Below are 14705 nucleotides of genomic sequence, written 5' to 3' on the forward strand. Positions count from 1 at the left end.
TTCAGCCAGAGGACGAAGGGACGGTCCAGTCTGCCAAGAAGGCCACCATTTTTTAGTTATACAATGAGAGGCATTGAAATCCCCACCAGTATTAGTTCACAGTCTAGGAGTTTTAATTGAAGAGCACTGAGCTCAGAGAATGCTGCATCATTGAGTCTAGGGGTAATATATACTAAAAATTATGATTGTGGTGCCCTCCCATCTACCAGAAAGCGCAGCATATATCCCATAACGATCCACCCAGGTGTTCTGGACTTGGAAAGTTAGGGATTTACGCATCCGTATGCCCTCCCCTCTGGATCCCATGGTGTACCCAGCATGAACCACCATTTTATGTCCCCACTGGTCCGAAGCTTAATAGGTATTGCACTGGAGATGTGTCTCCTGAAGGAGAGCAATATCTGGAGCATACCTCTTAAGAGATCGTAATACTTCCCCTCTTTCAAGCTAGTCTCCTAGACTGTTGACATTCCAGGTCAATAGTTTGATAGCAGGAGCTATCCGAGACCTAAGTGTGTGTTGAGTTACAGGGTTAGTAGGCCAGTACGCTCTGCCATGGGCGGAGACAGATGTCGCAAGCACGGCTCATGGGAGAAAGCCTAGGCTGTTTCAATGAGTGGGCTGCACATTAAACATGGAAATATCAGAAGAAACAAAACAAAATACCCCCCTTCCTTGCCTCCCTGCATAATGGACCTGAAACTGCCCTTCTCCTTAATTCTGCAAAGCACCTGTGGACCCCACATAACATGCTTAATTTGAGGTGGCTTAAGCCAATACTAAAATGCTCCCTGTTCACCTCCCCAAATAAAAAGAAAGTGTTTACTAAGTCCACTCTGCCTCACACGCCATATTTTCCCTGTCCTGCCCAACAGCCGCAGCACACACACAGATTTAGCACCCTCCCAAAGCTGGGGGAATGGCCATGGCGACCCACCCATGTAGTTCATTCACAAGCAATCTGAAATTACGCCCGAAGTAGTCACTTGGCTTTAACAGCATGTAAATCCTTAGGTCGCATCCATCCTTGGAAAACTGCTTTGGTCCCCTTGACTCCTATAGTCAGTCTGTTGTCCCAACTCGTCAACATTTCGGTACTGCTGTCCAGGGCGCGGGTAATGCTTCGGTCTTCTAGCTGTCCTCCATCCCTCAAGACAACCCCAGGTTTCCTGTGTTATCGTGAAGTACCACATATTCCCTTAAGCAACCACTCGCAGCCTTGCATGCAAAATCATTTAGCATTTTATTTCACAATCTCTTAAAGCCCTCTTAACTTCTAGAAAGCTGCAATGCAGTCTTTGTATGTGGAGAATGAAATTTGGAAGGAAAGTAATGGTAGAATTTTAATAAGTGAGTGGCTCTGCGACCCGTTTGTAGAATCCCGGAAAATGAATGTTCGAGGCATATGAGCTGCAGATTACACACTGCACATAGATTTCCATCTGGTGTTGGGCCCGGATGTTGCAGTTGTTTTTCTCTTGAAAAGTCTTTGGAAGTCACGAGGTAGATGACTCCTCCTTTGGATCGTATTGCGCATGGGCTTCGGCTCCATCCTCGGATTGTTTTTTTCCGCCATCGGGCTCGGATGTGATCTTCGCGCTCCGGTTCCGAACCATTTCCAGTCACAGTTCTTCTCATCGGCACGCAATCCTTCCCTTCCGCGGTATTGTTCTCGATCGCGATCTCCTCACTCGACGCGACTCATCAAGAAACTTCGATTCCAGGCGTCGACGCAGGCCTTCGGGCCTACCTCCGCTCCGGTCCTGGCTCATGGAAAGGACTCCATTTAAAAAGTGTCCTCGATGTGGGTCCAAATTTCCCCACACCGATCTCCATGAGGTGTGCAACCTCTGCCTCTCTCCAGAACACGAGGCTCGAGACTGTCCGGCGTGCAAATCCTTCCGGTCCAAAAAGACTATTCGGGACCGAAGAGCCAGGAGAACCATGGCACGCGTGTCGACTGCAATCCCCGACGACATCTTCGGAGAAGGCGTCGATGTTCCCGGAAACAGCACACCGAAGAGGGCCTCGTCAGCGCCTCCGAATCCGACGACTCAGATGTCGAGAACATCACTCCTGCACAGAGGGGCGTGAGTACTACTATCGATCCCCACCCTCGACGGCATCGAAAAACGCTTCGATCACGCCTTCGCCCTCGGGCCTAAGCACGACCAAAGACACCGCTTCTCATACCTCTCTTTCGGGCCTGGTTAAGAAGCCCATCAAGCCTTCTGGCTGCTCAGGCTCGAGCCAGCCGGCCGTCGGTGCCGAAAAACACTCCGCACCGAAATAGAAAATGGCTTGCTCCGCACCGAGTTCCACACCGAAACACTCTGCGCCGAAGACACCCACTAGCTCCTCGGTATCGACCCCATCTTCGGAACCGAGCAGAAAAGCCAAAGCCATCGACACCCACACCTCGAAGCCGAAAGCCATCTCGGAACCGAGGAAACAACCGGACATGTCTAAACCGCACAGTTCAAAACAACGAACTGATGATTCCAAGACTAAAAAACCACCGGTTCCGATCCCTTCGGCGCCGACGGATCGACTGCTCACAGAGGAACTATTTCAGCCCGATCCACTCCGAAAAACTCTAACTAAAGACCCTAAAACTGGACATTTGATGATCAGCATCAAAAAGAGGCCGCTGGACAAGCCTTCCCCGGCTCCACCTCTCAAGAGAAGAGACTGTGGTACCTCCCCTCTGAGACTACCTTCACCCCCCCTCCTCCTCTTCCACCTCCTCCATCTCCCCTACCTCATCATTCCCCCACACCCTCTCCACATGAGGATGATGATGATGACTACGAAGACATAGGGGAGGGACCCCATGACCAACCCACGGGGGACCCCACTCCTACAGGCTCCCCAGACCCATGGGATGATTACAACATCCCAGACATCCCTAACGTCCCGCAGGATGAAATTTACCCTTCAAGACCGTGCCCCCCCAGAAGACACTATGGGGTTTAACCAGCTGCTACACAGGGCTGCACACTACCACGGAGTTGATCTCCATACAGACCACGTGGAGGAGGACTTCCTCCTAGACACTTTTGATACCACCCACAGGGCCACTTCCATTCTGCCCATGCTTAAAGGTGTTATCAAACACGCGCCAGAGGTCTTTAAAGACCCGGTCAGGGCCAGGGTTATCAACCCTCGTATCGAAAAGAAATATAAAGCCGCCCCTACAGATCCCACCCACATCAGAGGGCCCGCACCACTAGACTCCCTCGTAGTCTCCACTGCAAGGAAACGTGCAAACTCCCAGGCATCAGGCGAGGCACCACCACCTGATAAAGAGTCCAAACTCCTAGATGCCTCTGGCAAGTGCACAGCATCCCATGCAGCCAACATATGGCGCATTGCGAACACACAAGCACTTTTAGCACAATACGACAGGGCACATTATTATGAGCTAGAAGCAATCATGCAGCATCTCCCTGACAAGTACAAAAATAGAGCCAACGAGCTAATACAGGAGGGAAAAACCATCACCAACACCTCCATACGCTGCGCCCTCGATGTTGCCGATACCGCCTCTAGGGCAATTAACACCAGCGTCCTCCTTCGTAGGCATGCCTGGCTGCGAAATTCCGGTTTTAAACCACAGGTACAGGCTTCCATCCTTAACCACCCCTTTGACCAAGAACATCTCTTTGGTCCAAACGTAGACGTAGCCCTTGAGAAAATGAAGAAATACACCGATACGGCAAAATCAATGGGAGACTTGCAGTCACACCCTCCTAGGCGCTCCTTTCGCCGTTCTTCCTTTCGAAGCACATCTAGAGGCTACTCCTCCGGCGCTTCTACGTCCTATAAAGCCCCTACACAATCCACCTTCACTAGGGGCTACCAGAGAGGTGGCTACAGGGGTAACGATAATAAAGGCAGAGGCTAAACTAATACCTCCCGCTCTGCCTCTGCTCCTACCCAATGACTTCCCTTCACTCCCCCCAGACCATCCCACTCCAGTTGGGGGCAGACTACAACATTTCCTTCCTGCCTGTGCTACTATCACCTCAGACAAATGGGTGACACAAAAAATTCGGTCAGGCTACTGCCTCGAACTAAAATCAATCCCCCCCAAACATTCCACCCAAAAACCGCCCCATGTCACAAGAACATTCGTCACTTCTCAAACAGGAGGTAATCTCCCTCCCACAAAAGAGTGCGATAGAGCCAGTTCCTACCCACCAACTAAATATAGGAGTTTACTCCCTATATTTCCTCATACCAAAAAGGGACGACACTCTAAGGCCCATCCTGGACCTCAGACCCCTAAATCACTATATACATTCAGACCATTTCCACATGGTCAGACTTCAGCAGGTACCTCCCCTGCTCTCCCAAAACGACTTCCTTGCCACCCTAGACCTCAAGGATGCCTACTTCCACATTCCCGTTCACACAGCTCACAGAAAGTATCTCAGGTTTGTAGTGGATGGTCAACACGATCAATTCAAAGTGGTTCCATTCGGAGTCACCACAGCACCGTGCGTGTTTACCAAGTGCCTAGCGGTTGTGGCAGCACACCTGCGAAGACAACACATACACTTCTTCCCATACCTCGACGACTGGCTAATAAAAGCCAACTCATACAACCAGTGTGTACAACACACTCATGCAACTATACAGCTACTTCACGAACTGGGCTTCACAGTAAACCACACGAAGTCCCATCTGCAACTGTCCCACATAAAACAGTACTTGGGTGCCACAATTGACACCTCAAAAGCGCTAGCCTACCCCAGTCCTGCCAGGATAGCCAACATTCAAGCCCCACGCGCCAGATTTCAACCAGAACACTGTCTGACAGCACGAGGGTTCATGCAACTCAAAGGAATGATGGCCTCTTGCATCTTCATAGTACCTCATGCAAGACTCCAAATGCGTCCTCTCCAAGAATGCTTAGCGCGCCAATGGAACCAGGCCCAGGGTCAACTGACAGATCTGGTGTTGGTAGACGGTCGTGCCCATTGCTCTCTGCAGTGGTGGACCACCAAAAACCTTTCCAAAGGGCGACCGTTCCTGGACCCTGTTCTTCAGATAGTACTAACAGCGGATGCATCGCTCTCCGGCTGGGCAGCTCACCTACTACATCACACCATGCAGGGCAGGTGGACACCTCAGCAAAAGTTGCTCCACATTAACCATCTGGAGCTACTAGCAATATTCTTAGCACTAAAGGCATTTCAACCACACATATCAGGCAAGGCTGTCCTAGTCCGCACAGACAACATGACAGCCATGTACTATATACAAAAACAAGGCGGCACACACACTCTGCAGCTCTCTCAACTAGCACAGAGCATATGGAGATGGGCATACCCCAAAAGATCTTCCTCCTAGCCCAACATGTCCCAGGAGTCCAGAAAACCATGGCAGATCTGCTGAGCAGACAAACACAACAAATCTACGAGTGGGAACTCCATCCACAAGTTCTTCACCCGTACTTTCAAATGTGGGGGCATCCACAGATAGACCTCTTCGCCACCCACGAAAATGCCAAATGCCCAAGCTTCACCGCCAGATATCCACACCCACTATCCAAAGGCAATGCGATATGGATGAACTGGTCAGGCAGATTTACGTACGCTTTTCCGCCTCTCCCACTCATTCCCTTAGTGGTGCGCAAACTACAACAACACTCCCTCACTCTCATCCTAGTAGCTCCAACGTGGGCCAGACAACCGTGGTACACCACACTGCTGGAACTATCTGTAGTACCGCACCAAAAGTTACACCTCTCTCCAAGCCTCTTAACCCAGAACCATGGAGAGATCAGGCACCTGGACCCAGCTCAGCTCAACCTTGCGACCTGGCTCCTGAAATCCTAGAATTCGGTTACCTAAATCTTCCTCCTGACTGTATGAATGTCATTAGAGAGGCTAGACGACCAACCACTAGAGCTTGCTATGCAGCCAAGTGGAAACGTTTTGTGGTCTATTGCCACAACAATAACTTTGTTCCCCTAGATGTGTCCATTCAACACATCATAGGCTATTTACTACACCTTCAAAGATGCAATCTAGCCTACACGTCTATTAGACTGCACCTAGCAGCCATAGCAGCTTACCTACAAAACAGGCATCATCTATCACTCTTTCAAGTACCTGCCATAAAAGCCTTCATGGAAGGCCTCAAAAGAATAATTCCCCACAGAGTGCCACCCTCACCTGTGTGGAACCTTAACATCGTTCTCACTAGACTAATGGGGCCATCCTTTGAACCTCTACACAAATGTGAAATTCAATTCCTAACATGGAATACTGCTTTTCTTGTAGCCATCACTTCCCTTAGAAGGGTCAGTGAAATACAAGCACTCACCATTCAAGAACCTTTTCTGCAAATGCACCATAACAAGGTTGTTCTCCGCACTAACCCAAAATTCCTCCCTAAAGTCATTTCTCCTTTTCACCTAAACCAATCTGTGGAACTACCTGTATTCTTCTCGCAACCACAAACCGTTGCAGAAAGAGCTCTCCACACATTAGATGTCAAACGAGCCTTACTCTACTACATCGAGAGAACACAACCCTTTCGTAAGACCAAACAACTGTTCGGTTCCTTCTCACCACCACATAAAGGCAACCCCATCTCCAAATTTGGGATAGCTAGGTGAATTGTCAAATGCATTCAGATTTGCTACCACAAAGCAAAACAAACGCTATCTGTTCCCCCTAAAGCCCACTCCACACGTAAGATAGGAGCTTCCATGGCATTTTTAGGGAACATCCCCTTAGATGATATCTGCAAAGCAGCTACATGGTCAACACCGCACACTTTCACTAAACACTATTGTGTAGATGTGCAGGCTAAGCAACAAGCTAGTGTGGGTCAGGCTGTACTCAAAACATTGTTTCAAACCACTGCAACAGATACTGGTGGTCGCCGCTAGGGATGGGTACTGCTATACAATCTATACACAGTGTGTAATCTGCAGCTCATATGCCTCGAACGGCAAATGCTACTTACCAGTATGCATCTGTTCTTGGCATGCAGAGCTGCAGATCTACACATGCCCACCCGCCTCCCAGGCTACCTTTATCTGTTCCAGGTTATCTTATTTAGAAACAGCACACATGGGCATCTTCACTGCTATCACTACGCTCCATCATTTCCCTGCTGGCGAAAAACAATCTGAGGATGGAGCCGAAGCCCATGCGCAATACGATCCAAAGGAGGAGTCACATACCTCGTGACTTCCAAAGACTTTCCAAGAGAAAAACAAATGCAACATCCGGGCCCAACACCAGATGACGATCTATGCACAGTGTGTAGATCTGCAGCTCAACATGCCAAGAACAGATGCATACTGGTAAGTAGCATTTGCCATTCTGGCTATAATCAGATGAGGGGGAGCTCCTGGACGCAATGGCATGCCGGGAACACGATGAGGTCGCGACACAGAAAGGTACTTGGAGAAGCCACGTGTTTGCAAAATTTTTAGGAGTAGGTCCGCAACAAACAGGTCGACTGATAGTCCCTCAGAGCGTTCCAGCACTCTGATTATACGAATATTGTTGAGTCTCGACTAGGCTTCATAGTCTTCCAACCTAAACTGCTGGGTCTTGGTTGTGGCCTGAACCTCGCTAGCTTGAGTCTTAAGTGTTTTTTTTTTTTTTACGAAGTTTTATACAGCGTGAACTTGACCCGAAGGTATTGGGTATCTAAGTGCTTTATAAGAGTACCAGTTGTGTTACATGAGGACACATTCATTTTTGTTAGGCATGGGGAGATTAAGTGATTTGCCCAGAATCCCAGGATGTTGCGCGTCCTTGCCGCGACTAGAACTTGGTTACCCAGATTTAAGGGCGACCGCCCTAGCCGTTACACCTCTCCCATAGTGTTGCCATGCCAACCTTGAGGGTGGCAGAGTCCTCCAGATCTTTCAGGTGGGTACCCTATTTTGCGCAGGTCACCTCTCACTAGCGTGACCTCTGTCGTAATAGTCGATTCTGGCCTCTAGGGAGGTGCATACTCCCTGTATTACCCCCATTATGTCATGAAGTGTGAGGGACCCAGTCTCCAGGGACGTCTGATCCGTTCTTTGTTCTAAGGCCTCTCCTGCCACCACTGTCTCTTTCGGGAGTGCATATTTACCTAATTTAGTTTGATGTGCATTTCATGCTCCCTTGCCTGCAGTCATTGTGGAGTAGTAGGTCAGTGACAATCTGCTGGGCCAACAGCATCGACTGGTAAAACTAGGAGAAGGGGCAGAGGGGATGTCTGCAGTATGCACCGCTGCCAGCCTGGGGCTTCCAAAGGTGTCCCCAGCAGCCTGCCTGGTTTCTCGCTGTTCGCCCCTCATTCCCCTTTAGGATCTATGTACTGTGGCACCAGAGAGACAGGTAGGAAATCACAATGACAGCTTCTGATGTTCACGAGGGAGCCTCCAGACTTATTTATTTTATTTATAAAGGTTTATATAGCGCTGGCTAGACCCGGAGGTATCCGAGCGCTTTACATAAGGATCAGACCAAGGAAGGAGTGCTGGGATCCCTGAAACCAGAGCCCATTCCCTGTGTCTGAAGCCAATCCGGAAAACTTGCAAACTCTGGCCGCACTGGAGAGACACTGGCGATCGGCATCTTGAGTCGTGAAATAACTGGCGGATTGACGCAACTTCAGGAATAGCCTTTTGGTGGGGTTGACAATCATGGTAGGAGAGGAAGCCGGCGTATAATCGGTCTGGGGAGTCTGATTCATCACCAGCTCATTATGGTGCTTCAAGGTAGAATCGGGTTAGTTGTAGGGGAGGACATATGGGCGGGGGAGAGAGGTCACTCACCCTGGTCTCCCTATAGTGCCATGGCGTTCACCATCTTGCGGAGTGAAAGCTGTCGGCAAGTCGCCATCTTGAGATTGGCGGATCATCACCATCTTAAAGGGCGGCCTTTTGTGGTATAGGCGATCAAGACAGATGGGGTAGTCCGAGTACCATCGGTGACTGGGGTTGGTCGGTGGCGTGACGCTGTTCAGGTCCCGGCCGGCATGATCCAGCGATTGTGGGTGTAGCGCGGCAGCAGGGCGCAGATAAAAGTCGCGATGTCTGGTGCTGCGTGACGGGCAGGCCCCGATCAGATCTTGGGTGCTCCGTCAAGGCCGCCAAACCACCGGGAAAGGACGTGGCAGCGGTCGGAGTGGTGGGTGGGCCCAGGTCCAGCTAGGCCAGGTGTGCTCGGCGGCAGGTAGTAGATCGGTTCACGGAGCTCCGTTGTTCAATCAACTGGGCATCCGACCGAGGCTAGGGTGTGGATGTTGGGATTAGTCACTCAGTCTACTGCTCTGTCGCGGCCCGCTACTCCACTTCTTAATGTAAGCTGCAGTAGCGCTGCAGGCATTCCCATGGCTGTCTCCAGCGTCCGGGTTCAGTAGAACTGTCCCGCCCTTGCACGGCTCACTAGCATGGCCGGCCCCGCTGGGAGAAGTGCTTTGCTTGGCACAGGGGCTCTGCTGCACTGCTCCTGGTCTGCGAGCATCCACCAAGGTGTCGGCGGCTCCTATCTGGTAGGGCAGTATTGAGGAAGAGTTCTCTCGGCTACTCTGGGGCGTCGCTTTAAGGGGTCACAAAATTCAGCAGTTTCAAGGTGGGCTTTCACCGGCCGATCAGAAGGGAGGCCGGGGCTGCCCCCTCCATACAGGCCCTATCGCCACCCATCTCTATAAAGCAGCTCATTGGCACGCGAAACAGCTCTGTAGGTTCCTTAGTTGTAATAGGGCTCGATCACGGAGATTGCTCAGGCAAAGGATGGATGATTATGTTGATATGTAAGAGATAAAGTCAGCGACGGGCGGGAGCTGCTTTAGGATACGACCATCTTGATCGGCGGTTGGCCACGCCCCCATGTAGTCTGCAGTTTTCGGTAAAATGTGAAGTATGCATTTATTTGTGGTCACAAACATGTGAAGTCAGTTGACCAGTGAATTCGAAGGTTGATTCTATAAAATACAGCTTCCCCAAGCATAGAATTATCACACTTTTTAAACCTCTTCGTTGGTGTAACCTATGAAATGAAGGAAAACGCTTGTATCCAGTTGTAGTTATTGGATACTTTGACATGGAAAGTAGGCCTCATCACGCCGTAGTCTCTTATCAGCATTTACTATACTTTGCGTCATGCAAAATTTCCCACTAATTCCTGCCAAGTCCATACCGGTCTTGTTCTAAGATAATAGGACATCCTTTTCTCATAGGAGCAGTATTCATAATGCAGCCCCGTTACCCTTCTACACCGAAGTACATCACTACAAAATAAGATACGATGCCCCAGTAATGCTGTTGAAAGCACCAGCTTAAGTCTAAAATATCCTCTTGTAGAGACTAGCAACTGCAATCAATTAAAACAAGCACTTGCAATGCAATCGGTCTTGCATTTACTAAAGTCGAAAATGCGATTCTTATTGCATTGCAAATGGTTGTTTGCAAAAGTGCCTCGTGCAGCGCTTTCACTTTGACAGCCATGGCCCTTTCCTTAAATAGGGCTCGTCTGAAGAAAGGGGCGTGGCCGCCATTAACGTGTAAGCGCCGCATGCGTGCTTTTTCCAACAAAAGTTAACAAATAAAAATATTTAAAAATTTTTTGGCCCCGTTTGGCACCGCAAATAAACCAAAGGCACAGCTGCCACTGTGGCTTGCTGTGCTATGGGAACAATAAATGAAGCCTTACGAGAGAGTGCGTCCTGCCTGTTTGCAGGCAGGTGCAAAGCGTTTAACAAAATAGTGCTCGGAGGCTGTAATTAAAGCCTACCGAGCAACAACACACGTAACAGGGGTTGTTGCCATGGGAGGTTACAAAGAAAGACAAGGCGCTACCAAGGAGGAAATACCAAGCCTATTAACAAATCAGAAACTAGCATTTACCAAGGACAATGACACAAGCCAATGATAAATATGGGCGGAGAGAGGGTGAAGTTTCACCATACTCCAAATACAGCATGCATCTCAGAGCAGCACATGCGCTGCCCACGCTCAACCTAAAAATATATATGTAGGGAGAAGTCAGAGCCCTCCCGGAGACCACATCACCTTGGCTAGTAAAAAGTACATTCTTTTGTTACAGCTGAGGTGCCCATTCTGATTTTCCCAGTTGATTAAATATTATTGCCACACGCATATTTGCTTTGAAATAGAACTTTATAAAGCCAGATTCACCTGACCAGTCAGCAGTCTTCAAAAATAACTACTGTCAGAAATGGCATCGGCGCCATATGCTCATGCCTTCATTGGGCTCCAAATCAGAAAATATCCATGTCTATTTCTCGATTACCTTCTTGACCCAACTTGCCCGATTGTGGTAGAATACTGAAGCAGAATGCTCCCTGAAAGATGAAAATGACCAGTCTCCCCCCACCCACTCCCTGCTGGGTAATAATCCACCTCGTTCTTTACGCACACACAGATCCCACACTCAAGGGATGGACAGCATTGATTTACAATGGAGAGCCTATAGTCTTCCTTCATAGTCTGGGGTATAAGTAAATAGCCCGCCTCCCATTGATAATCTGATTATTAATTACCTAGTGGCATGTTGTGGGATGGACATGGAGATGGTGACCAACCATGTTGAAATGAGTCACTTTGAGTGAACCTTGAGCATAGTTGTGTGTTGTGCTGGGGAGTATCCATGTTACTAAATCATGTGGAACACCTCCAACTTGGACTATTGTACTGAGTAAGAAAACCTAGGTATGTTGGAAACTGATGAAGCCGTGAAAATAGTGACAGGTTTAATGAATCATGAACTGCTACTCTACAGACTGGGTTGCCTGTGTGGCTGTTATTCTATGGACTGCTACATTTCTGGTAGTGCATGGGTGCCAGTAGGTTAGTTGCGGTGTGTTTGTACATTGATGTCTCTCTGGTGGTCGATGTTTCGTTCTGTCTGTGCGTGTGTACAGTGCATGTGTGCGTGCACGGTTATCTGTGTGATGGTCTACCAGCGTACCTGCATGTATTTCACCTGTTTAAGCTGATATATGAATGTTGTGTATGTGTGCATGTGTAAAATCCATCCCTGTTGGCTTTGTAGGGATTTTTCTTTTTTTAAGTTCAGTGTTCACTGGTGCTAAATGAGCCATTCTCAAAGCAATCCATTTGTATTTTACAGGAGCGCCTAATGGATGATGGTCTTGACGATGAGAGTGGGGAAGATGCTGTTGAAGACACCCCGGCAGAACAACAGCCTGGAATTCTTGCTTCAGCTTGGACGTTCATTACTGCCTTCTTTATTTCATTAATCCCAGAAGGTCCTCCCCCGGCCCCAAATTAGTCATGCAAGGGACATTAGATGATAAGCTGTACTTGCAAGGAGGATGTTGTGTTCTTTACGAAGTGTTTCAAATAACAGTGCAATTTCAAAAGATTTATAACCTAGTTTTTTCAATCATGATATGCAAAAATGTTTATTTTTCCTTTTCAGCTTTTTGTTGCAGATACATAAGCACGAGGACTACTCAGTCTCGTACTCTTTCTTTGGATCATTCCTTTTTATTAATCTAACTAGGAGGAATGTGTTGTCTTCCATGTGTACATTTTAATTAATTCAGTTTAAATATATTCAGGTTTGTTTTAAGTTTTGTTTTAATTTCCCCTTTGTTCCTCCATCCACATCGCTTATTCGATATTTGTACTTAATTCAAAATCTTCAGTCACCCAGTTGTTCATGATTTTATGCAGTTTAAAAAACACAATCGCTCATGCATGCACGCACTCTCACACACTTGCACACTCTCGTCCACACACACACACACACACACACTCACACACTCACACTCACTCATACACACTATCACACACTCACACACACACACACACTCAAACACACAGGCTTTCCCAAACCTAGCCATACTTTTACACACATGTTTGAAGGCGAAATGCAAAAAATGACATTTAACTTCCTTAAAACACATTTTATTCTCATGAATTGGACCCATATCTTTTTTTGCTGTTCCAGAATTATGCCTTCAAGGTGTTAGATGCAGTTTTTTTCAATGCTTGCATATATCGATTGATGCTTGTTTTGTTTACCTCCGATATGCTTTGAGTATATTTTATTGATCTTCCGTCTGAAGCTCCTTCTGTACAGAGAGGGTATTACTTAACTGAGAAGTGTGCAACTTTCTGCCTACAAAAGTTGACTAGTGCATTTAAGGCCTGTTTTTGAAGCGTTATGAGGATGCACTCCATATTCTATTTACATTTCTCCATATTACATGCATTTACAGAGTCTGGTACAACTTCACGTCCACACCAGACACAATATAAATACAGTGTTAAATATTTTGTCATAGAGAAACTATATTTAAACCTCTAAAGTATTGTAACTTCAGTTTAAAGTCCCCTTTCTACTGGCATTTCTAAATCTTCATCAGCATTTGGTATTGGCTTTGTGGTGAAGAGAAGGCTATCTGACTTGTAAACAAATTGCTGGTTTAAACATAATATGCGTTTTCAAAAGCAATACACAAAACATTTGGGAAGATTTTTAATGCCAACCCTTTGTGCGACTTTATACAGTTACACTGTGCACTTATTTTTTTGTGAGCTGCTAGGGAGAAACGAAGGGCTATATTTTTAAAAAAGGCTCTTCAAAGTAAGCTGTAATATAATGGATGTTTGATACATGATTTTTTTTATTTTACCTTCAGTTCAGAACTGAAAAACATGTATGTTTGTAACTAGACTGTTTTAAAAAATAAAATAATCAGTTACAGCAAACAATTGAAAGATATTCCTTTTTGTATATCCTTTTTTAATTTTCTTGTGACGACAAAAATAATGTCCACATACCTGAACTATGTCTGTTATCCAACGCAATATATACCTGTAAAATGCGCGTTTCCAAGGCAATAGGTATACTGTTTCCTAAGTGAAAGTGCTTGTTTGTGGATTGGCTAATTTGTGAGCGTGATTTATTACATAGTTAATTATAGTTTGTGTTTCAGAGGTCTGTGTAATTTTCTGTTTCTGTCAATGTATTTGTTTCTGAAGTTTAAAGCATACTGATTTGTGGAAAGCATGCATGGATGTGGATACACATGCTGTGCATATTCCTGCCATCTAGTGTTGGGTCCCGATGTGCGCAAGTTGTCGTTCCTCAAAGAAATCTTTTGTGTCACAACGTAGAGGGTACGACTCCTCTCTGTGATAATGCGCAGTGGTATCGACTCCATTCTTAGATTTTCTTTCCACTGTCAGGTTTAGATGTGTGCTCCTGTGCTCCGCTTCAACATCATTGCAGTGCTTTTTTCAGTTTACATGGTACCTTCCATTCCATCTGTATTGTCTTCAATTGTGTTTCTTATTTTACCTTGCGTATAAATGGTCATATTTTCATCGTGCTGGGCCCGTATTGGCCGCGGTCCCTCCAGGACATCGCCCTCGGGGCCCAATCCCTTCTTGATCGCGTCTCTCGAGAATGCCTCACTGGTGATGGAACGAACACCTTTTCAGTACTCTTCTTGCTGCCAGTCAAAGTACTCTTGGACCGACTTACATCAGGTCTGCAGTCTGTGCCTATCGCCGGAACACAGCGATGCAGACTGTGTTGTGTGTGGCTCCTTCCACTCCAAGAAAACTCTTCGCGACCATTTTGCTTGTCTGCTTGAAATGTCATTGAGGAGCATGAAAGAGACACCATACCTTTTCAGTCCTGGTGACGTTGAGGGAAAACAACACCCTCAGCCATCGGCAG

At 47.3% G+C, this 14705-nt stretch overlaps 1 protein-coding gene across 1 annotated transcript in view; it reads left to right on the forward strand.

Moving 5' to 3' along the window:
* Window positions 1-13729, forward strand: part of HERPUD2 (HERPUD family member 2) — a 268181-nt gene extending 254452 nt beyond the window's left edge. The window contains exon 9 of the mRNA XM_085607481.1: window positions 12120-13729. Coding sequence (XP_085463607.1) covers window positions 12120-12281 — 162 coding nt within the window. The 3' untranslated portion in view covers window positions 12282-13729. The remainder of the gene's footprint in view (window positions 1-12119) is intronic.
* The last annotated feature ends 976 nt before the right edge of the window (window positions 13730-14705 follow it).

The sequence above is a fragment of the Triturus cristatus genome, chromosome 5_2 (genome assembly GCF_964204655.1).
Source record: "Triturus cristatus chromosome 5_2, aTriCri1.1, whole genome shotgun sequence".
Taxonomy (NCBI): Eukaryota; Metazoa; Chordata; class Amphibia; order Caudata; family Salamandridae; genus Triturus; species Triturus cristatus.